Below are 23557 nucleotides of genomic sequence, written 5' to 3'. Positions count from 1 at the left end.
GCTGCTCGGCTCACACCTGCGCCATGGCGGTTACCATCCTCCCCCCGAGCTCGATCACCGAGTCCGTCAAGCAAGCCATCCGGTCTACGTCAACATGCTCCGATGCCACCGTGTTGTCCCTCCAAACACTCCTCCGCGGATCCTCAAAAGCGCCCGAGAAGCCTGCCAGGCGGAATACGAAGTCAACCAAGGCAGAAGCTACCACTACGAGCCGAGCGAATATCTCTAGAACAGCTAAGACACGAGCAGCAAACGACGCTGCGCTGCACCTCGTCGACCAGGATAGTCCCCTTTTGTCGCCTCAGGAAAAGCTCGTGCTTGCTACGGAAGTCTTCAATGCCACTTTAAAGACCCTGACGGATGCGTCGAAGGTATCAGCTACGAAGCGACAGACATCTAGCGCCGACGATGTCTCAACCAAGTCTGGGCGGACAAATGGGGCCGGTGTTGACAAGGGTGTCTATTCGGCGGCTGAATGCGCGAGACTAGCTCTGGCGACACTACGAGCACTCAAAAGCGATCAAACGTCGACCGAACTCCCGAATATGCAGCTTGAGCAGGGCGCCTGTGTGTTGGCAGGGAAATTGATCTCATTGGGATTGAACGAAATGGCGTCTAAAGAACTCCGGTCTTTGAAGAGGAGGGTACAGCAGCATCTAGATGCAAAAAAGGCTGGAAGAAAGCCTGCGCTGACAAAGGACATTGTGGATGAAGACTCAGGCAAGGAACGGATGTCCGACCTCCTCACGTTTTCGAACATCGCCAATGCGCAATCACTGTACGGCTTGCTGGTTCCCTACCACTCGAACGCGATGCGGCTTCTTGCCGCTGAAAAGAAAGCATCGACTACGGAAAGGCTTCTCCCATTTCTGCAACCGGCTGATCCGAGCAGTCCTGCCCATGTTATCGGCGCCGCTGTAAAAGCCGGTATACTGGCCGGCGATAAAGCCGCCCTCCAGCTGCAGCTCCTTTCTAACACGGTGCTATCTCTGTGCCCCAGCAAGTCTTCCTCGGCAGACGGGTCAATAAACAAAGACACACTGAAACCAATCACAGCCTTGAACCTGCAGCTACTGTCTCTCGAAATTCGCTGCATGGGGTGGAAGACGTCCGGCCATGTCTGCGATGAAAGTAAAGAAATGTTTGACCCGCTGCTGCGTTATCTCGGCAGCTTCTCTCATCGGAGTCAAGGCATTGAGAAGGCTGAATTTGCGGGGATATACAAAGCAATTACCCGGGTGCAATCTTCTATGGCAGAAATCAAGAAGAAGCCCCAGGACTCCAAGGATATGAACTCGGCTGCCAAGATAATGACCATTCTTGGGCAGCTTGCTTTGGATGCTGGGTGCTTTGATGAGTCGTTGAAGCTGTTTGACAAAGCCATTGCGCCACTTTCGAACTCGCAGAGTCTTGCTTTGGTCACAGTCCGGTGCAAGATTGGGTCGGTCTACTTCCAAGGACTGAAAGGCTCGACTAAGTTTCTTGATGGAGCTTTGAAGGCCACTGCAGAGGCAAGTGCTGCTTTGGGATTGCAGCTTCGAGGCAGTGCGAATGATCTGGACGAGCTGCTGGTTGAGTCTGCAAGGCTGAAGAAGCTTGCCCTTGCTTGGTTTGGTGAGGCGATCACCAAAGCATATGATAGCGACAACCAGAAGAACGAGATGGCTTCTCAAATCCGAGAATACCTCCAAGCCTTCTTGAGGTTCCTGCGGCGTTATGTCGGGCGGCCCCCATCAGAGGAGAGTGATGACAAGGAAGTGGAGATGTTCAAGACTCGCATCGCCATGTCTCAAAGCATCATTCTTGCCGGAGTTGATTCGGCTGTGGCGGTTGGCAGACTCTCTATTATGTCTCAGAGGCCACCCTGGGAGGATATGCTCCCCATTCTGACTGATTGTCACCGCCTGCTCACGAGCATCGAAGCTACAGACGGATCTCGCTCAGACGCATCTCTGGCTGATAGCATTGGTGCCGCACTTGTGAAGCTCTCCAATCTCTTCTGGTCTAGGTATATCAAGGAAAAAGAGGCCGGGCAGGGCTACCGCGAGCTTCTGCCGCTTCTGAAGCAGTCAACCCAAATACTTTCCGGTTGCTCATCCGGCCATCGGACTACAGCTTTTGCCGCCCTCAAGTTCGAGAGAACCGCCCATTTATATTTGGATGGCAACATGTACAACGACTCCGAAAAGGCCTTTCGGCATTCTATTTCGGAGTATATCGATGCCGGTACTCTCGAGCAAATCGCCATGAGCAGCGCAGGGGCTAGCCCCCACATGGTCAATCAGGATCCAAAAAGCCCTGGCTTTATGCTCGGTCGCGTCCTTTCTGCGTTTTTGAAACTCAAGTTGCGGAAGAAGGGGTCCAAGTCTTTCTCCGTCTATGATGATGAGGAACTAGCGCCTGAGCGAAGAGGCATACTCCTTGAGTGGCAGGTGGGTGTTCTCTGTGATCTACATGGCTACAGCTCGAACGAGGATGATTTTCAATCGACGCTCAGCCCTGTTGTATCCCTTACTCTCGACATCTACTCCCCCGAACGCCACCCCATCCGCCACGGCCGAGTCATCCTTCTGGCTCTTCGGTTTTTGCTCGAGCAACCAAATGCCCTGCATTCTGATCTGACTAACAGGCTCATGGAAGAGGGGGTGGAAGCTCTGAAATGTGACAAAGGGGTCGGTCAAGACACAGACTTAGCTCCCTTCGCAACACACATTATCAACTCTCTGCGCGTGATTATTGGCTTCCACCAAGGTAAAATAGACGCAGGGGAACTGGATGACACACTTTCCTCTTGGTCCTCCATGGTTCACCAGTGCTCTGACTCAAAGTCGCTGCTTATTTGCGTCAATGATGTCGATTACTGGGTTCTTCAGCTCAAGGCTTTGGTCGACTACACTGAGATCCACGGCCTTTGGAAAGCTCAGCTCTCCACCCTTGAGCTGATTCTGCGGGCAGCGGAACTCCAGCAATCCGGTGATCTTTCGGATGCAATTGTCATTCTTGCCCGTCTGGTTTTGCAACACTGCCAACTCGGACATTGTCAGAAGGCCGGAGACTTGCTCTCGCGTGGTGAGCAGTATCTTGCTTTACACAAGGTTTCCTTGCTTGCGACTATTTCGTACAAGATTGCGCTTGTTGAATATCTGCTTGAGACTGGCGAGACCGAAAAAGCAGCAGGGACTCTTTCCGCAGCCAAGGCGCTCTACGAAAAAGGTCAGAAATCGGAAGAGCTCGGCAACTTAAACGTATTATCGAAGATCTCATGGGAGAGACTGATTGCAGATGCTGCATTTGTCCAGTCCCGGCTGTCCACTGCCCAGGGATCGATGACGCATGCTTTGTACTTTGCCAAGTTGTCCGTGAGGCTCAACTGCCGGATCTGGGCCAAAGTGGAAAAGCTGGCTCAAAAGAAACAAGACAAGTCTCTTGCTGTGAGTGGAAGTTCTGATGTCGAAGCTGTCGCCGAAGGCGTGGCCAAGCTTGATCTCTCTCAAAATGGCTCCTCTCCCGACGTATCAGCCAGCTATGTCCAAGGAGCTCCATTTTGGCCACATCTTGGATCGCACCACACCTGCTTGTTGAATCTTGCCACTTTGTCCGCCCACCATGGCCTGTTTCAAGATGCCATCTATTACGGAGAACAGGCACTGAAAATTGACCGGACACTAGATGCAAATGTGCGTCTAGTTGCTGCCCAAACTCAACTTGGTTGTTACTGGATTCTCGGTGGCCACGTTAGCGAGGGACAAGATCTTCTTGCCGCGGCTTCTGAATCATCCAAGCAGATTCAAACGGGCACCGGGGCCATTTCTCTGCACATGGCTCTCGCCTCTCTTTACCGGGTGCAGGGCCAGCACGACCAGGCACTTCGCCAGCTTCGCGAAGCCGGAAAGGCCATCGAAATCGTCACTTCTTCTGATACAGCCAGCATTTCGGAAGGTCCAAATGTTGCAGCCCTTGAGGAAAAAATGGCGAAATTGCAAGTACGTAGCAGCAGGCGAACACCATCAACGACTTCCGCTGTTGCTCCTGTACGCCGTACTCGTGCGACTAGCTCAGTCACACCGTCTCGAACTTCGAAAAAGGCCTCTGCTTGCAAGACCCCGTTACCCGAAGTCCAATCCAACTCCCTCCTCCGACTCAAAGGCGATGTACTTCGACAGCAAGCAGATTGCTTGCGTGCACTCCGTGATTTCGACCGCTCTGCACAAACTCTTATCGAAGCCCGACAATGCGCTATTGCTCGCGAGAGCAAGGTCTCAATCGAGATTGGAGAAAGCGAACATCTGCTCGCCGATGCCATCCGCCATTTCGCTAGCCACGCCGTGTATTGTGTGCTTCCCGAATCCACCATCTCACTACCATCACTCACGTCCCCTGTGAAGGGGGCGGAAGAGCCAACTCCACAGCCCGCAAAGCCTAGAGTAGCAAAGAGGGGCCGGGCTCCAGCCAAGAGCACTCGGGCGAAGGCACAGAAGGCTAGCGAAGACTTTTCTATCATGCTATCCAAGGCAAGCGACTGTCTTACCGGTGTCTTTGCCGATGCCACTGTCCTTGGCTCAACTCTTGAGAGCCACGCGGCGTCTCGACTTATGAGTCGCATTTCTATGCTCTCGCATGCTACTACCCCGGGAGGCCCTGCTACCTGGGCGCAATCACCTGCGAACATGAATGGTGAGTCATGGCAAGAGTTATTTGAACATATTGGGTATCTAACGACTTCATTCTAGAAATCGGACGTGTTGCTGCATTTGCTCGGGAGCGCATGGCTATTAACTTTGATCGGCAACTAGCTGACTTTGCTGATCCGTTGTACTGGCCCACACCATCACCCTCGACCATTGAATTAAGCGAAGAAATTTGTACAAACTTCAGCGAGAACTATATCGACATCCTGCCTGAAGACTGGAACGTTCTTTCCTTGTCATTGAGCGCAGACCGCACCGAGTTCGTTGTCTCACGGTTACAGAAGGGCCGCTCTCCATTCCTTCTTCGGCTTCCATTGCGAAGGGGAAACTCGGATGACGATGGAGAGGAGCAATTTACATTCGAGGACGGCAAAGAGGAAATGCAGGAGCTCATCAAATTGGCAAATCAGAGTGCGCACGCTGCGAAGGCCCAAACTGATAAGCAGTCGAAGAAGGAATGGTGGAAGAACCGCGAAGCCCTTGATCGCCAAATGGAAAGTCTCCTCCAGAATATCGAGAATGTCTGGTTTGGAGGTTTCCGGGGGGTTTTCTCGCCGCTCCCTCGGGATGGCACTGCGTTGGCTCGATTTGCGACTGCATTACAAGGCATTCTTGACAAACATCTACCCTCCCGGCAGAAGGGAGGCCAAGGCCAGGCATCCTCGCCTCGTCTCACCCTCCACCAGAACGTCGTGGAACTGTTCATTGGGCTCCGTGACCTCGAGCAGCAAGAAGAGCCTGAAGATATCCTGATGGATCTGCTCTACTTCGTCGTGGACATTCTGCAATTCCAGGGCGAACGCAATGCTTATGATGAAATTGACTTCGACATGATGGTTGTTGATACCCTGGATGCGTTGCGTGGCTATCACGAAGCTGCGCGAGAAGAACTTGCTACTCGCTCTCCAAGTCATACGGTGCTGGTGCTCGACAAAGCCCTGCATCTGTTCCCGTGGGAGTCTCTTCCCTGCCTCCAAGGGTTCCCTGTTTGCCGCGTCCCCTCCCTTGAGTGTCTCCGCCAGCGAGTTCTCCAATTCCGCGACTCCCAGTCCGGCGTAGTAGTGGACCGGTCTTCAGGCTCATACCTTCTCAACCCTACCGGCGATTTGCGCACGACACAAGTGACCTTTGAAGGGGACCTTTCGAAACTGGACTATTGGACGGGAATCGTCAACCGCGAGCCGTCAGAAGACGAGTTCCGCGCCTCGTTAGAGAGCAAAGATCTGTTTCTATACTTCGGCCACGGCAGCGGCGCTCAGTACATTCGCGGCCGCACCGTCAAGCGGCTGACGAAATGTGCTGTCGCTTTCCTGTTGGGTTGCAGCAGTGGCACCCTGACTGAGGCTGGTGAATACGAGCCCTACGGCACGCCAATGAATTATCTCCAGGCAGGCAGCCCGGCGCTTGTCGCCACGCTGTGGGACGTCACCGATAGAGATATTGACCGGTTTGCGACGTCCACGTTTGATACATGGGGTCTGCTGGAGAAGAAGGGAAGGTCTCGTGCGGGCGATGCCGGTCTGGACACAGCGGTCGCTGGGGCGCGGGGTTCGTGTGTGTTGAAGTATTTGAATGGAGCTGCGCCCGTGATTTATGGTGTTCCGGTGTTTTTGGGCTGATGGGTTGGTTTCCGTGTGCCCCTTTGTTTGTTTACCGTGTATACCCTATTATCATTCGATCATTTGTTTAGTTCATAGATATGCTGTTTCTACAGTGTGGGCGATCTGGCCTCCAGCTGTTCATTTTCAACCTTGTTTACATCAATCCCCAATACCGGCCTCTGGTCAGTCGATGCTCTTGTGTCTGCCCCAGCAATTATATCTGGCTGTGCACCTGCGCCTATCTTAAGTGGCTTGTCAGCTCTCTGCCCCCGAAGTATGCGGCAAGTATAGCGCAGCCCCGCTAAAAGCGGCAATCCAATCCGGCCCGAGTGAGGTGGAGCTTTCCCCTCATGCGGGACAAAAAACCCCGCGGCGTTTAAAAACGTCCTCCTATTTATATTCCTTCCCAGCTCCGACTCCCCCTTGCAAGGCAATCCATCCATCCAACATGTCTTGTGTCACGGAAAAGGCCCGCATCGCCTCGTTCGGCGGCAAGCTGCTCAAGCTCAGCCACAATGCCTCCACCACCCGCTGCGAGATGTCCTTCAACCTGTATCTGCCGCCCGGCGCCACAGACGGCGCCGCCGGCACGGTCCCTGTGCTGATCTACCTGTCCGGCCTGACCTGCACGGCCGACAACTGCTCGGAGAAGGGCTTCTTCCAGCACGGCGCCAGCAAGAAGGGCATTGCCGTGCTCTACCCTGATACAAGCCCCCGTATGTCGCGAACCGCCCCTGGCAGAATTTGACAGGATCGGACTTTATTTAACTCGTGCTTGAAAGGCGGCCTTAACATCGAGGGCGAGAACGATTCTTGGGACTTCGGCTCCGGCGCGGGCTTCTACGTCGACGCTACCAAGGCCCCTTACAGCGAGGGCTACAAAATGTACAGCTACGTCACCGAGGAGCTGCCCCAGACAGTCTTCCAGGCATTCCCGCAGCTGGATTCGAGCCGGGTCAGCATCACCGGCCACAGCATGGGCGGCCACGGTGCTCTTACTCTGGTAAGTCTTCTATTTCCTCGAAAGCCAGGCCTATTGGGCGTCTTTTGGTCCCACTCCCCGCAGATCTATAACTTTTGCATCCAGTTCCTCCGTAACACCGGCAAGTACAAGTCCGTCTCGGCCTTCGCCCCCATCGCCAACCCGATCAACTGCCCGTGGGGCCAGAAGGCTTTCAAGGGGTACTTCGGCGAGGACCAGCAGGAGAAGTGGAAGGAGCACGACGCTACCGAGCTGCTGAAGAAGTGGAGCGGCCCCGAGCTCGATATCCTGATCGACGTGGTACGCGCAGCATCTTGCCTTTCCCCGCTGAATTTCCCTTTCCGTGTTTCCCTTGTCTCTCGCGCTGCCCATGATACCCCTTCTTACTCGCCTTTCTCTAGGGCACCGGCGACAACTTCTACAAGCAGGGCCAGCTCCTGCCGGAGAACTTCCAAGCTGCCGCCGACGCCGGCGGCCACAAGGGCGTGAAGATCCGCTACCAGCCTGATTACGACCACTCGTACTACACGATGGCGACCTTTGCGGACGACCACATCGAGCACGCAGCCAAGTATTTGAAATAGTGTGTGAGCTCCCTCTGTTTCCTTGAGTCTTGAGTCTTGAGTCCTTGATGAGTGTGTGCTTGTCTGCGGTTGGAGACAAAAACGGGATACCAAATCCGCGCTTGACCGTGAACTTAAACTTGACCTTCACCTTCACTTTGACTGGCCCTGTGGAACGGATTCTGATTCGTGGTGATTCTGCGTAAAGTGAGCGCCAACATACCGTGAAATCCGTGATCTGATGATGATACTGATACGAAAATCTTGGGGAGATGGAAGATGCTGGGGAGATTGTCGGGTTATTTGTCTTTCTCTTCGGAAGTAGCAATGAATGAATTGATGTCTAATGTCTATTTTGTTTTGCACGCGTATCGAAGGGCTAGCCTTGCTTGATATCTAAATCGGTCTTTGCTAGGTTCTGTAGAGCAATCCGTTCATTCATGATCTACCTAGTCCAGCCCGCCCGACCAACCAACCAGCCAACCACCCACCCACCTATATCAAAGCCTGACACGAGAGTATCTTTCATGTCTGCTATACTCCACTGAATTCGGAAAGGGGCCAATAGAGGAAATGAAGCGCCCACGATGCGATGCAAATGCGCCATAGGAAGTGAAAGTGAAACGCAGGCAGACAGGCTATGTACTCAAGATATTGTAAAGGGCACACTTTTCGGATGACTTCTTGAAATTTGTTTTATTCCAATCCATTTTGTTTTTTGGTGTTGTTCTCTTTTTGTTGTTGCGCGACATGTCAGGCAGAGATGGTATGGTATCCTTGAGAAGAGGGCACAGATGAAAATATAGATGGCACAAGTGAGTTTTTTCCATGGCCTAGCCTGCGACAGATGAACTTCATCATACCATGTCACAGGACAGGTCTGGACGGCGTGAAGACCGACACCACCTTCGTTTCTAGGTCTCGTCAAAAACAGAAATATGATATGGCATGGGGGAATCTAAAAAGCAGGAGAGAAGGAAAAGGAAAATGGTCGTCGATGAGGAGGGGGATATAGGGGGTAGGTGTCTTGCTTATGCGCTCAATCGTTGGATGAATGACTGGAAAGGGAACCAGAGGTCAGCATAAAGTTGGTTTCCTTCATGTACCAGTACCAAAGGGAGATCGGTCTTACCGGGAAGAATTGCCGGAACCCCTTCATGTCCAGCTGGCTCAGCGCCCTCAAAAACTCTTCAATCAGGTCACTGCCCATGCCCATGCCAGGAAGTTCCCGCGTCCGCAGGTATTCCGTGTATTCCACGCCCGTCTTGAGGTAGATTGTGCGCTGCAGGGCTCCTGCCTCGGCGAGGACTTGCTTGGCAAGCGCGTCTTTAGAGTTGAAGGATGGGGTGGTGGGGAGAGCCCAGCACAAGGGCGAGAACCGGCTGATCATGAATCCACCAAAGCCAGGAAGGGCCGTTTGGGTGGTTGTGGCGCCGTTGGCAGCACCGGGGGCCATGTCGGGTCCACCCCAGGAGCTGCCCATCCTGGAAAGCACAGAGAAGGCCATCTTGGCGGTCGTGAAGTCGTCGACATCCTTGGCAAAGTGCTCGATGGTAGTGATGACGGTTTCGAAGAGGGGTTGGTTTCCTATCCATGTATTAGCCTTGCAGTATGGTCAAGGTGGCGGAACAGAAACTTACTCTCGCTGATGATCACCGCACCCAGGTCATTGTTCAGCACAGCCAGCAAGAAGTTAAGGTATTCACGCTTGAGTTCAGCAAGTTGGATCTCGTCATCGGTGCCTGTAGTAGGATCCGCAATGCTGGAAAAGACACGCTGCAGGAAGGGGGTCAAAAGAGTATCGAGAATGCTGTAGATCTCGCCCTTGAATCCGAAGATCACCTGGTCCAAAAGGCGAAGGAAAAGCGCCATCTCATCGCGCGACGATGTCTGGGTCAAGAGTCCATCAATCCAGCGAGGCAGCTGGGGTAGAATACGAGCACCCAGAACGCCGATGAGGCGCGAGAAGGCAAAACGAGCGGCAGTCCGGATGTTGAACGACGCCTTGAGAGACTCGAGAGCGACTAAAGTCGCTTCTGCCACCTGACAGAAAGTCTCCGAGACCTCTGGTGCTGGCATGTGGGCGGGGGGGTTGGTAACAGGAGTAAGGGTTCCCAGAGCCATGATATCGTGGTGGATTTGCAGCAAAGCCCGTTCGTCGTTGCCCTTGGCAGCTTCAAGATTGCGTTCCATGTCGGCGAAGATTGGGTTCAGCACCGACTGAATGTAGAGGACCTGCTTGTCCGCAGGCACTGAGGGGGTCGAGCAGATAACACCGACGGTCTCGAAGAGATACAGCTGGCTGTTGAAAACGGCATCTGCGGAGCCCTCGTGGTCCTCAGAGGACATCTCATCGCCATCTTCGCCTTCGGAGGGTACCTCGGCGTGGATGACCAAAAGGTCACCCAAAGCCTCGACAACGGTTTGAGCCACATTGCCAATGAGACCGCGTAGCTGCTTCACTAAGCGCTGGAACAGGTACCACGAACGGGTCTTCACTTTGCGGTTTGTGTGGTGAACAAGCTGGAGGAAGCTCTCCAGAACACCAGGGATAAGGTGCGAGTGGTGTTGGAAGAACGTACTGTAGCGAACGCAAATCTCCATATACTGAAGTTGTGTGGCGGGGTGGGTGAAAGACCGGATGTCAGATTCAACCATCCCAAGCATCATCTCAATGAGACGTACTGCAGCAGGGCCAGTGGGTGCGCCCTTCGAGTATAAACCACCGGCTTTGACAGCCAGATCACCGAAAAGGAACATCTCATGCAGAGCCAGATCCAGGTCACGCCAATCAATCTGACCTCCAGAGGCACGCTGATTCTCGAATGTTGTTCCTACGACTTCCGAAATGGCATCGATATATAGCTGCTCATCTGCAGACGCAATGATCTGCTGCAGTACACCCAGCCGCTTGCGCAGCTCCTGGAACTCCGCCTCATCGGTCTGCTCATCCTCGTCTCCCCAGTTCGAAGTCTCGTCATACCGCATCTTCGCAACAATCGCCTTCAAAATCGGGAGGAGAATAGCCTTGTTCCGTGCTTGGAAAGAAGGATCTGCCTTGGACACTTTCCGAATGTAGGCGAGCATGTCGTTGACGCAGGGAATCACGGTGGAGCAGACTTCGTCATACTCGTCCGAGAAAAACCGCAGGACGTGAGGCAGGAAAACCTGGAGGAGATCATTCGCCTTGTCTTTCACGGGACCGGCGTCGGTCTCCAGTACCCGCACAATATCCATTACTGTAATATTCACAAGCTTGGCGACAGTCTCAGCCAGATCGGTATCGTACTTGAAGGTGAATCGGTTTTCTCGCAGGGGGGCTGTTCGAGAGCTGGGTGATGATTGAGTCAAGGTTCAGGAAAAGAATCATTTCAATCTTGTCCGCAGGCTTCATCTTCTTGCCGATGATCTCGGTGAAAACATCCACAGCCGCATCCCGAACCCGCTGCTCTCCCTCGCGCAATTCCTGCTTCTCTGCCCGGCCCAGCTGCTGGAACAGCAGATCCAGCATGGTCTGGTTCACCACCAACCCAATGTCGATCCAGCTGACCCAGCTGCCAACGGCTTTCAGGCACATCTCCACCACGGTGTCATCGGCGTCTCGCCATGCTGACAAAATCTCCTGCCACGAGCTGGCAATCTTCTGCATGTCCCGTTCCCGTATCAGATCCTTCAGACTATTCGCCTTGTCCTGCTCTCCGCGCGATCGTGAAACCAAGACATCACCAATCTCCTCGTGGATCGAGTTCACCACGCGCAGGTAAAACACAATTCCGAACGGGTTGTCACGGGTCGAGCTGGCGGAAGATTTGTAGGTGAGGCCGAGGAGATCGTCGAAACAGGTCTCCCAGCCATTAGCGTAGAGAGCCGAGAACAGAAAGGTGACGGTCTGCGCGATCTTGTTCTGGATATAAGGTGCGTCGGGCGCGGCGGTCCCATCCGGACCATACACCGTCCGGAGGTAAGTCAGCAATCCATCACGCACGACCGCTAGCGAGGCCAAATCAATCATACCCGCCTGGGCGGCACTATTGACGATCTCCAAGCTCGCATGTCGCACGATCTCGGGCTGTGGGGGGGACTTGGTGAAGAGGTTAAGGCAGACGGGCCATCCCGAGGGATCGGAGCGGAGTTGGCTGAGGTATTCGAAGGCTTGCGACTTCAGGGCTTGGTCGGAGGACGGATTCCAGGCGATCTCAATGGCATTTGCTACCTGGAGAGCAGACATTGTCAGTTTTCCGTTGGGAGGGAGGGAGAACGAAAGACCTCGGAGGGGAGGGGCGGGATGCGGTGACGGTGACAGTGGGGGGAGGGGTCATGAATAAAGAATTTTGGGCAGGTCGGGAAAGAGGCCAGGAGCAGGCTGCGCACTTACCTGTTCTTCCATCTTCGACCAGCCGGGCTCCCTTTGAGCGTGGGGGGGGGGGAGGGGGGGAATCACGAAACGAGGGAGAGATGTGTGTTAGGTTTAAAATTGTTTTCGGTGGAGGAAGAGCCTATCCAGCCTATCCATGGTATCGTAATCAGATTTCCGTGCCTGGCTCCGCCTTCGCTTGCCCCCGTCAGGGTAGATACTCGGGGATGAGGTAATTAAACTAGAGAGAGTAAATCGGGATGAGATGAGAGAAGGTTGGCTCAGATCATATGTTTGTCGGAGGTTTGGGGTATCCTAATAGGGCAAGGGACAGCGTGATTTTCCCCGATCGGTACCCAACCGCAGCGTCATCCACAACACTTCCCGAGTATCGACGACTACTCAAGGAACGAGATCCCACTTCTAATGGAAATATTCTGCACCATTTTTATTTTATTTTCGCTGGCTAACATGGAGCATGTCTCTGGACCGGCTCATACATTAAAGCACTAAAAAACTCAATAATGGTCATACAAATTTCTTATAGAGGGTTTCGATGTGCTGAAGAGCTCCCTGGAGGGAGGGACCCACTTGTCGCGGAGGCTGTAAGCGGGTTATCAAATCAACAAGTCGGCTCCGAACACACAGTTTTCTCGGTTGTTACTCTAGTCCAAGGGGTGAAGGCTTTCGTGTACGACCGATTCATTGAGGCTAGGCTATTCACAGCCCCCTCAATTATGCCATACACGATCATAAGATACATCTCCTTTCAATTAATAACCCCAAGAAAAAGGAAAAGAAAGAAGAGACAAAGAAATGAACAAAAAAAGAGAACCAGATGATTGATTTAGCTATCCCATGATATGAGCAGGATTCGACTATGCCTCCCAAAAGAGCAGATGGGAAAGTCCACCACCAGTGAGTCGAACAACTCCAAGCACCTGCGTGCCTCCCGCAAAACACAATGACTATATAGATGAACGCTTCCCACATCTTACCTAGCATCTAGTACTCAAGACGCCAGTTTGGTCTGTCGGAGGTGTCTTGTCCGAATGCCGACAAGAGTCATCGTTATGGCCGCAAGAGCTTCGGGGAGAAACATGAGAATAACGCGTACAGAAATTGACCCATAGATCGGACTCAGATCCCTCCGCTGAGTGCAGACCGAGACCATACCGTAAATGACACGTACCCCGACGAATAAGAGCGCAACAAACGCTCCCTGGAGAAGCTATAGAGATAGGTTGATGAGTTAGCGCCCATTGGAATAAGCGAAACCGGACCAAAAGCGAGTTGAATGAGGAGTTCCTACAGCAGTGCCACCATGATATCCAGGCGCGCCCTTCATCCCCTTACCGGAGAGTAAAGAGAACAGTGACCAGAACACCTGGAATGCCCACGCCACGGCTATTAAAACCGTTCCTGCCTTCCATTGTGTCAAACTGTCTGGTTTCGGGTGCCCTTCAAAAATATTCAAGGAGCCTGTAATCGAGAGGGCCAGCGCAATAGCCATGAGGCTCGTAGTCCCCGTGACAACAGACCAACCGAGAATACGACCATGGAATGGATTGCGATACACTCGCCTGTGCCCATTAGCAAGTGACATGTGAAAGGCTAGAAATCATGGACTTAGGGCCTACCCTTCGTGAACTAATCCATCCAGGCCCAGAATTAAAGGTGTGACCCCAACGCTTTGAATAATGTTGGCTGGCAGGCCTTGAGGATCGTGAATGCCGAGTATCCCGCCGATGATGCGTGCAAGGCAGAAGGCGCTGAGATAGTACCAGGGCAGAAAGCCGGACCAGCGGTGGGCGAGGAAGACGTAAGTGACGAGGGGGGCCAGAAGGAGGTAGACCACCAGATCGGGAGGGAAGATTCCATTCATGATGGGGGAGTGGGATGTTGTGAATGAGATAGCACTGGCTGAAGTAAACACAATGAGAGGGGGCGAGTTTGACGCAAGGTTGAGGGCCTAACGTCCTCTACTTCAGGGAATTGGAGGCCATTATATCCTCTTCGTGATTTCCATATTTGCAGGGCGTCTGGGGTCCCCTTATACCCCATTTGGGCATACTACTCGGTTGTCATGGATCATCCTGTCGATCTACGCCACGAGCTGCCAAAGACAGTTAGCCAACCAGAAATTCAAATCAATAGAGGGCTGAGTTGGGGGCGGGAAAGGCTGAGCCTAAAAGGAGACTAAGGCGGTTAGCTCAGGCAGGCGCGTCGGAGAAAGAAAGGCACGCAGACCAACCAGCGCAAGCTTCATATTCTCACAAGCCTGTCCAGATCTGACCAGTGCGTCAGCAACCAACTTGGCCCCTATTTTGCTAGGTAAGATTTAAATGCAAGCCGGCCCACTACTTGGCGTATTCCACGGACCAAGCTTTCTCGACCGATCTGATTACCCTTCTCGGCATCGCTGTTTCAACCCCCAGTGTGATGGTATACAGAGGGAAGCCCAGTCCGGGATGTGTGCTATGTCGGGCTCGGAGGCTACTGGTACGTGTGGGGGCGAACCCGCTAGCATCAACCTACTGACTCTTTCGGCGCAGTGTGATCGCCATCGTCCATCGTGCTCCCAGTGCCTCCGAGTGGGTCGTGAATGCTCTGGTTACCAAGACTTGCAGGCGCTTCGCATCCACGACCAGAGCCAGGAAGTTGCAACAAAAGCGAAGGCGAAGGCCCAACCAAGTGCAACACGAAAATCTACGAAGACGAAACACGCACTTGCAGAGCAATCAGTGGTATTGTCATTGCCTCCTAGCATCCCCGCTTCAACGGATGAGCGGGCGACATCTTTCATGTACATGTTTTACGTTGGCACTGGCCAGAGCCCCGGTCTGCTTTCCTATTTGCCTGAGTTGCTGGGTAAGGAACCCCTCCCCTGCACTGCAAGCCACGATGAAAGCCGTAGGATTGGCGAGCATGTCGAGGATTCATTCATTAGCGGGGTTGAGACTCCCAGCTGTACGAGAGTACAGCTCGGCGTTGTTAGCGACCAACCGGGCACTGCAAAGCCCGACACTGGCCAAATCAGACTCGACTTTGGCGGCGGTGGTATTGCTTAGCATGTATGAGGTATGAGATCTGCTATGGCCAATAACCGTCTCGAGCTAATTGGCAAAAAAGATGATAACATGCGATGGGTCTAGAAGCGAGAACTTCATGTCCGGTTGGTCGAAACACGTCCAAGGGGCGACAAGACTTCTCGAGCTACGAGGGGAGGAACAATTGATATCCCCAACTGTACTGGAGCTGTTCACGCTGATACGCATGCAGATCGTACGTGAATAGCTGACGATGAAAATCCTTACATCCGTATTCCATTCTAACAGGAACCGTCCAGGCAATCAGCAACATATTCTACCGACGACACAGCTCACCCGTGATAGCAACATTATCTAAATTAGCGAAAGCTCACCGTGACAGCAACGCCCAGGCGATAGAAGACTTCTACAACATTCTAGTCCAAGTCGGCGACCTCTCCATCGAGATGGATGAGATATCCACAAAGCGCGATTCCGCCGAGGACCCGGCGCTCATCATAGGCAAAGCGCTCCATATAGATGCCGACCTAGTATCATGGGCACTATCCATAAACCCTGCCTGGCGGTACAAAACCGTCACCACACCCAGTGCCAATACCCGTGACCATACATACTCCGTCTACCACGGCTCCAGATACCACGTATACCCCAAAGTCGGCTGCGCTACAATGTGGAACAATTACCACCAAGCGCGCATCGTCGTGCACGGGATCGTCCGGTCGAGTTGCACGCGTCTGCTGGCGCTGGATAGCGCGCACGAGTGCCAGACGACAATGCTCCAGTCTGCCGTGATCAGCAAGCAAATGGTGGACGACATCTGTGCGAGCGTGCCGTACTATTTTGCTGCGGGCGAGGTAGGTGTTGGCGGCTTGATCCGGCTCTCGTGGCCGTTGTTTATTGCGGCGGATTGTTCGGCCGCGACGCCAGCCATGAAATGGTGGATTTTGCAGACACTTGATTTGATTGGGAATACTACTGGTGCTCAGCAGGCGCTTACAATGTCGCAGCTTGTGAAGGAGGGGCACTCGATAAGATTTATTCCTGGTAACGTAGATAGATAGGGGTGTGATATTCCTTCTGGAGCGTGCTGCTTGGTTTATTTGAGCACGGCAATGGGAGGCAGGGTGTGAACTATTTTCGCATTTCTTCTTCGCTACCTGTATATGGTCTTTCGTTGCGAGGTAAATTGTCAAACAACACGCTTCTAGCCACAGCATCTCAGACCCTGGCATATAAACTTCAGTATAAGGCGTAGTGGGGGAAACATAAATAATCTGATCCTCGTATATTTGCTCTAGACTTGCTCATCCTAACGCCAATTTCACTGGGCGGGCTTGTCCCATCTCATGTTGGTGCGGCGCCCGGGGCTGGTTCGTATATCCATCTGCGATGGGGCACGGTGCCCGCTCATCCTGACTACGGGATTGACCACGGCTCGATTTGCTTTTATTCTTAAGCAGGAAATGAAGTAAAAGGTACATAGTGATGCTTCTTGTACGCGTGAGGCGTCGGTAGATAGGGTAGGTGGTATAGAACTGGCTGGGCTGAATATTCGAGAAGCTGGATATATAAGGGTGGAACTTGAAAAGTGAAGGCCGCCGTGCCTAAGCAGATTGATGAATGAGGGCGTGGAGAGGGAAGGACTGATTCTTAGGAGAAAAATGAAAGTTGGCAGGTAACTTGGAGCCTTTTTATCGTCCACGGCATAGGTCTTGACTAAATTCAAAATAAGCGGGCAAATTCCTAGCCCTTCCCCCCTTCTAGCTTACTTCGCCTTTGGTTATCAAACTCAGAGCTTAGTGTGCGCACCGAGCTGATATCTACAAATATAAGCAGTAAGGCCGCGCCACTGGCACGGCTGTCTGCCCTAATGCGAATACCCAGACACCCAAGGTCTAACCCCGAGAAAGTGATCTTTCAGCGGTATTTTTTGCGGTAAGGGGAAGGGACGAACCTAAAACTATATATAAGAAATCTAATCATCGCTCATATTGCGCCTCCTCTTACGCGACAGCGTAGAGTCTCACCTAAACATCGGTTAGTTTATATAGTAATATATCTGTATATAGCTATATTGTTCTTTAAAGTCGGAGCTCGCAAAGTACGTAATGCACTAGATATATTAGGATATTAAGGAATTTTATGAGATCAAACCGTAATTCCTCCAAATCAGATACCAAAAGCTCATGGACTAATACAAGGTGATAGAAATAAAGATCTGATAGATCGTTGTTTAGCAAATAGGACCTTATGTGATGTAAACATAACGGCACATGAAGTTGTGGGCAACAGTGCAGTATAGAAGGCAAGAAGAACACAAAACTTCATTCAAAATGTTGGAGGTTGCCTCAGAAATTGCAGCATACTGTATACAGGCCGTTTAACCAGGTGTCAGAAAACATGAAAAGTACCTGATCTCGTTCGAATACGTTTCATGTTTCACTTGATTTTCGCGTGATCACTTTTTGAACTGGTGAGAGACGGACACATCTTGCAAATGTAACAGCTCTAGACAGATAGCCAGATAGTTCCTTACCACTATACTCGCTGTCTTCCAAAATTCAAGTAAAAGCTCATTATCCACCCAAGAAGCCATCAAACTCATCATCGCTATCCGCAAGACTGTCACTAGCACAACACAACAAGCCCACTATGTTGTGTTCTGTATTTTATTTTCTCCCGAAGAGATAAGACATAACTTCATGCCATGGATCCCAAGCAGCCCAACAGGTGCTAGGAAGAAATAAACCATCTCCATCGAAGATAGCCTTCTAAGGGTTAGTCCTCACCATGACACCGATCCGTCCGTCTCGACTCGGGTTAAATGAATCCCATGATAATCTAGCAGCCGTCCGAGGAGAAAGAGTTCCTGTCAATTTCAGTTTTCAACCAACTTGGCGATGCCTAGTGCGAGGAATCCGCACCCACGATGGCTTCGCGCAGGAGCTATACGGGCAGCTTCCAGAATTCACCCGTGCTTTGAATGCGCGCGCAATCATGAGTAATCGAGTCCCAGACATGAACTCACCGGAGGATTTTCCCTACTGTTTCTGGCATCCAGATATCCCAGCTGAATAGACTCTCCGCGATCTACTGGAGCGATACCCTGGAACCGACCTATTGCGATACTAGATTGGCCGTGCGTGCGCTACAGGAGGCTACACCTCACTTTACCTAGAGCTAGACTTGTTGCCGGAGGTGGCTATTGTAGAGGAAGCGCGCGATAATCTGGCCTCTGGGAAAGCGATCTACGAGAGTATTATCACCAGCCCGACTCGGTGGAACTGTATGGATGACTATAATCACTGTCTATACGTACCCCTACGTCTGGGAGCCTATTTCAACGGCGACATATGTGTGCGGTCTATGCTCGATTAAACCTTACCGGTGGGGGATACGGACTGTTTTATTCTGTCGCGCCTTGTGTTTGATATTACCGAGGACTGGTGCCTCGATGCTGAGGGTACATTGCCCGGGGCGCGGGTGGTTGATCCCAAAGCTGTCTAGTTATTATGCGAACTACTATCCGCCGATCTTCCCACCGTTGATAAAAACCTATTGATCCTGATGGTAGCGTGGTTAGGTAATATTGACCGCTACGTGCGGCTGCGCCGACTAACTATGATTGACGGCGAGATGCCGTACGTTATTAGGGGAATTTACTATTACCCTTTCTTCGCTAAATAGTGGTTAATGTAGGAAAATGTCTCGTAGTATATTCGAAAGGCTATCTATACTAGATTAATTATAAATAACGACTTATCCTAGTTAAGTGAAAGCACGCTAGATTCCGATTTACCGATTCTTATATGGTACCTAAATCCTGCAAGAGAGTACACCTATACTAAGTTAGCACGGCGCCGACTATCGATGACGCCCTAGATTGTACGCGCCTATATTAATACTAACTATCAAGACTTATTCAACACTCTAAATATAACCCCGGATATATTCCTTTAGAAAAATACCGAGAAAGTCTCGAATACCTATTATCTCGAATAGATTAAATAGAAAGTAATAGAGCTGGGACTTGATCGATTCGAGCTTTCTGTATTTGATTCGTCGACTAAGTGCCCTAAGTATATAGTACCTGATTGGCTATTTAGACCTAACGTAACAGAGATATAGCCGATAGCTATACTAGCCTAGGAGATGAGTGCTATCGGGTATTACGATCTCAGCCTTACACGTGAGATAACTATCGACTAGGTTAGATTCGACGAGGAAGGCTATGCTTTAGCTTCTATAGTAGGGAGGATCTTACTAAATGCGTACCTAGCGGATCCGTTGATACGACCGTCTGCCCCCTTTAATAGGTTGGATCTTGGCGAGGTTTACAGAGACCTGCCATATGTGGAATCGGAGGAAGACCGTAAGATGGTGGGCTTGTGGCCGAATCTACGGAGACCTCGGGGCGGATACCGCAGAAGGGGCCGTGGAAGGGGATGTGGAAGGAGGGGTTAGGTCTGTTCCATTCTGTATAAATATGGGGGCATAATACCGCCCAAAAATGCACCATGGGCAACATTCTTAGTCTATACGGTCATACTCCAAAGCCGTAGTGGAAGGAGCACCAGACATCATCCATAGCTTCTATATGGACCATGGCACTGATTACTTCAATTGCATTGTGGCAGAATCGAAAGCATGGTGCGGCCCATGCCATGTCCAATTTGGTTCAACGGATGCACGATGTCGGTACTGTACACCATACGAAGATGAGGTTGGGCTTTTGACCGTTTCGGAGCCCAGTCCACCGGACATCTCATTGCGTGCAAGCAGCGAGGCCGTCCCATTTAGGCAGACCACTTCTATTTCGATTTGCAATCGAAACGCAGAACCTTCTGCTCAAACTCCTTAAAAATACTTTGAGTATAGTGCGATAAGGTTATATGTCTAAAGGGAAACATACTGGAGCTTCCAAAACTAGGACAAGGAAAATCAGTTCTACGTGGATGCGCTGACAGAGACCGGTATACCCCGTGGGCGGATGTATATTGGCAGATATGATCACCAAATCGATAAAGAAGGCTGCCATGATTACCTGCGTTGTTACCAATACGGATAGGAAATCGATGTACCTACGATTAGCAGCGGGTACTCCGTCGATGATGTGGTTGATCCTAAGGACATTATCTCCGAGTATTTGAGTAAAACAGGAGACTTACGTAATGGCCTTGAAATTGCTATCGTTTCGTAACTTGTGAGTTCAAGCCAAAGCTGGACCAGCGAGGATATGATCGATGCTGTCTTAGTGCCTATCCTGATGATTCATTAGGCCGTCGCGTCGATGCAGGAAGTTGTTGATACTGCGGAAGAAATTGACAGGGAAAACCGCAAGCGTCAGATTCTGCTCTTCCTATCCGCATTCCTTTTTCTCATTCCCATCGGCGGCGAGGTCATCGGTGCCATTAGCGGGTTGGCCAGTATCGGGCGCTTCATTGCCTTGGCTGGTGAAGCCACTATGGTGGGTTTGGGTATTTATTCTGTCGTTGATGATCCCTCTTCCGCACCTTTCCTTATCTTTGGTTATATCCTGAGCGCAGGTGCACTTACGGATGCCGTCAAAGTCAGCAAGGCTGCTAGGGCGAGACGCGCAATGGGCGAATCTGATTTGGCGAAGCTTGGCGACGAGTTTGGGAAGGGGATGACCAAGATCGACAATGTTATGAGGGCCTGCAGGCCGTGAATTGTCAAGGCAAGGCTAGAGTCAACAGAAACCTGGCTGTTGTCCTTGGAATGAATTCTGTTCGGAGAATATCCCGGGTTGAAAGCTTCAAAGAGTTCTACCATCGGGTTCCCATGTTGTGAAACCAAGTAGCCCCAATTAGATCAATTTACCCTTGGTTTCTAACCGCCCAATTCTTGCTTTTTTTTCTCATTTGCGGGGCCAAACTCTACTTACGCAACGTAAAGCTTCTCAAGCGACCAATTAGTTACCCCTACGTGGGACCTCACCTAGCCAATGCCTACAACAGATGCACTAGTCTATCAGTTGATCAGGTAAATGAAGGCTATGTGAGCAAGTCCGACTGAATATATGAGAGGTCGAGTAAATACCTACAAGCAGCACCTATACCTGTTCCAGCCGACCTACTTTCCATGCACATGGTCATTCCCTTTCGCCAGCCGCACCTGCTCCAACACCCTGTTTTCCATCGCCTCGAAGCCCTCAACGGCCTTTCCATAAAGCTCAAAAACATCCTCCTGATACCCATCTGCAATCTTCTCGACAAAGTCCTCCTCTCGCCAGCGCTGACCCACGAGGTGCTCAAACGTCTGACCCTCCGCGCGCTCAATACCCCACACAGCCTTATACGCCGCGCCCAGAGCGCACGCATTGTCGCCGATATCCAGCTTGAACACACCCTCGGCGCCACCGAGGATCTCGCCCGCAATCTTGGCAATCGCTTTATTCTTCGAGCCGCCGCCGACGAGGTACACGCGGCGCGGCTGCGCGGGAAGGCCGTTTCCGGGGCTCTGGGTGAGACCGCGGGAGCGCAGGCGCAGGGAGAGCATCTGACTCTCGATGATGGCGCGGGCTTCGTCTTGCGGTGTGGTCCAACCGGTAGTTGTCTCAGTGAGGTCGCCCGTGGCGGGGTCGTATGTGAAGTGCCACTGGCCGGCGGGCAGGTTCGGCACAATCTCAGGTCGCGGGAAGAAGAGGCCTAGTTTCATGGGGTCACTTGGGCTCTGCTGGCCCATTGGGGGTGTGGTCAGTGCTATCTCGTCGAAGTTGGCCCAGGGTTGGGCGGGTGTGTCTTTCAGGGTCTCGTTGATCGCATCGCGCACGTGCTCGCGGGCTAGACCGCCGTTCTTGTAGCATAGCATGAACATGTACAGGCCGGCGGTGGTCGGGTGGTTGAAGAAGTGTGTGGCCGGGTCCGGTCTGTAGCTGGAGGTGGACATGAGGAAGGTCGTGGACGTACCCAGGGACACCATGGCATCCGATGGGCGCAACGGCAACGCGAGAATGGTCGCCGGGTTGTCGCCGGTAGCCGGGATAACTGTGCAGTCCGCGCTGAAGCCGTAGCGCTCCCTGTAGTACTGATGGACCGATCCCAGGTGCAGTCCGCCATCTTCATATACCTGGCCCAGCTTCTTCTTGAGGTCCTCGACGCCAAAATTGCCGGAGCAGAGCTGGAGGATTTTCTCATCATAGGTGCCTTGCTTGATGTTCCACAGGTTCATCCCGCACACGTCCGAGATATCGAAAGGTGCAACGTGGCCGAGGAAAAGCGAGGCGATGAATGATGAGACCAGTGAGATCCTCGCCGTCTTCTGATACACCTCCGGGTGTTTCCTCGTGAACCGGAGGATTTGGGGACCTGTAAACCTCTGGTGCGGGTGTCAGCACAATCGGCATAAGTACGGCATCGATTGCTTCCCAAGCTTCTTACGTGGTGGGCTTTGCTTCCTGTCGCTTGGGCAAGCTGCTCCGGGCTGCCAAGAATCTCGTCAAACTCGTCGCATTCCTTCTGGGTGCTCGAATCCTGCCAATTGGGGCTGTAGGGGTGCGAGAATGCGCCGGGCAATTGCTCCTCCAGCGACCTCTTCGGATCGAGCTTGTGGAGTAGCTCTGCCGCATCATAGCTCCAGTATACACTGCCATGCTGCTGGCCAGCGCCGCTGATACCTTTCACGCGGCTGAAGTCCAGGCCTTGCTTGTGCAGGCTGCCTAGCACTGTGTCCAGGGCTTGCAGCCACAGTGCGACCGGGGCAAAGACTTCGTGCTCGGCTTCATTGGTCAGGACGCCCTTCTTGATCGGGAAGCCGGTGGAGTCGGCATCGAAGTCGAACTTGGCGATGTACTCGACCTTCAGCTCGGAGTTGACAACCAACCCCTTAAGCTGCTGGGTCGACAGGTCGAACCCGATGTAGAGGGGGGAATGCGACGCCATGGGGAGAGTTGAAACAAAGATTCCTCAAGCCTCGCCGTGCAGCGTAGCCCCAATATAAATCGTCTCCAATAATCTCAATCACTCAGTCTCCGCTAAGCAGGTTAGCAGGTATTATGGCTCGGATAAGGGGCGGGGAAGGGAGAAGGATTCCAGAATTTATCCCGCCTCGGAAGAAATGGAGGGGGATGGCGGCGGGCAAAGCCAGGGCAGATTCTGGGGGAAGGTGAGCCCGCAATGATGTAAACGGCCCCCGCGGTCCCACTTGCCCTGCCCAGAGACAGTTGGGAAGTTGGGGAGGTTGGGCGGAATGGTTCGCTTGTGCACACCGGGCAAGACAGAAAAAGACAGATGGGTCAGGTGGGATCTCTGCTGGATCTGTATGAGTAATTAGGGCCGCAATTAGCTTTCGAGGATTTTC

The 23557-nt window shown here is 52.3% G+C and overlaps 9 protein-coding genes across 9 annotated transcripts; 5 read left to right on the top strand and 4 right to left on the bottom strand.

Annotated features, from left to right (window-relative positions):
• Positions 1-23: 23 nt before the first annotated feature.
• N7482_002378 (Separin) lies at positions 24-6307 on the top strand (the record flags this gene model as incomplete). Its single annotated transcript, XM_056684503.1, has 2 exons — positions 24-4674; positions 4731-6307. The coding sequence occupies 2 exons, from the start codon at positions 24-26 to the stop codon at positions 6305-6307; spliced, it is 6228 nt and encodes a 2075-aa protein (XP_056548109.1).
• Positions 6308-6737: 430 nt separating this feature from the next.
• Positions 6738-7855, top strand: N7482_002377 (S-formylglutathione hydrolase; the record flags this gene model as incomplete). Its single annotated transcript, XM_056684502.1, has 4 exons — positions 6738-7005; positions 7072-7292; positions 7377-7571; positions 7673-7855. The coding sequence occupies 4 exons, from the start codon at positions 6738-6740 to the stop codon at positions 7853-7855; spliced, it is 867 nt and encodes a 288-aa protein (XP_056548108.1).
• Positions 7856-8873: 1018 nt separating this feature from the next.
• Positions 8874-11071, bottom strand: N7482_002376 (Exportin-T; the record flags this gene model as incomplete). Its single annotated transcript, XM_056684501.1, has 2 exons — positions 8874-9421; positions 9475-11071. The coding sequence occupies 2 exons, from the start codon at positions 11069-11071 to the stop codon at positions 8874-8876; spliced, it is 2145 nt and encodes a 714-aa protein (XP_056548107.1).
• Positions 11072-11102: 31 nt separating this feature from the next.
• N7482_002375 (exportin family protein) lies at positions 11103-12062 on the bottom strand (the record flags this gene model as incomplete). Its single annotated transcript, XM_056684500.1, has 1 exon — positions 11103-12062. The coding sequence occupies one exon, from the start codon at positions 12060-12062 to the stop codon at positions 11103-11105; it is 960 nt and encodes a 319-aa protein (XP_056548106.1).
• A 1138-nt stretch (positions 12063-13200) lies between these two features.
• N7482_002374 (uncharacterized protein) lies at positions 13201-14073 on the bottom strand (the record flags this gene model as incomplete). Its single annotated transcript, XM_056684499.1, has 3 exons — positions 13201-13419; positions 13501-13771; positions 13829-14073. 3 exons carry the CDS (start codon positions 14071-14073, stop codon positions 13201-13203), a joined length of 735 nt encoding a protein of 244 aa, XP_056548105.1.
• Positions 14074-15464: 1391 nt separating this feature from the next.
• N7482_002373 (uncharacterized protein) lies at positions 15465-16299 on the top strand (the record flags this gene model as incomplete). The annotated part of the gene is made up of 2 exons (XM_056684498.1): positions 15465-15473; positions 15538-16299. The coding sequence occupies 2 exons, from the start codon at positions 15465-15467 to the stop codon at positions 16297-16299; spliced, it is 771 nt and encodes a 256-aa protein (XP_056548104.1).
• Positions 16300-18028: 1729 nt separating this feature from the next.
• Positions 18029-18925, top strand: N7482_002372 (uncharacterized protein; the record flags this gene model as incomplete). The annotated part of the gene is given in 4 exon segments (XM_056684497.1): positions 18029-18284; positions 18396-18494; positions 18508-18701; positions 18746-18925. 4 exon segments carry the CDS (start codon positions 18029-18031, stop codon positions 18923-18925), a joined length of 729 nt encoding a protein of 242 aa, XP_056548103.1.
• A 1603-nt stretch (positions 18926-20528) lies between these two features.
• On the top strand, positions 20529-20927 carry N7482_002371 (uncharacterized protein; the record flags this gene model as incomplete). The annotated part of the gene is made up of 1 exon (XM_056684496.1): positions 20529-20927. The coding sequence occupies one exon, from the start codon at positions 20529-20531 to the stop codon at positions 20925-20927; it is 399 nt and encodes a 132-aa protein (XP_056548102.1).
• Positions 20928-21331: 404 nt separating this feature from the next.
• Positions 21332-23139, bottom strand: N7482_002370 (xylulokinase; the record flags this gene model as incomplete). The annotated part of the gene is made up of 2 exons (XM_056684495.1): positions 21332-22576; positions 22639-23139. The coding sequence occupies 2 exons, from the start codon at positions 23137-23139 to the stop codon at positions 21332-21334; spliced, it is 1746 nt and encodes a 581-aa protein (XP_056548101.1).
• Positions 23140-23557: the final 418 nt, after the last annotated feature.

Source organism: Penicillium canariense (genome assembly GCF_028826845.1).
Source record: "Penicillium canariense strain IBT 26290 chromosome Unknown utg000001l_segment0_segment0, whole genome shotgun sequence".
Lineage (NCBI taxonomy): Eukaryota > Fungi > Ascomycota > Eurotiomycetes > Eurotiales > Aspergillaceae > Penicillium > Penicillium canariense.
The sequence above is the reverse complement of the archived record's forward strand: the minus strand, read 5'-3'. Positions and strand labels throughout refer to the sequence as shown.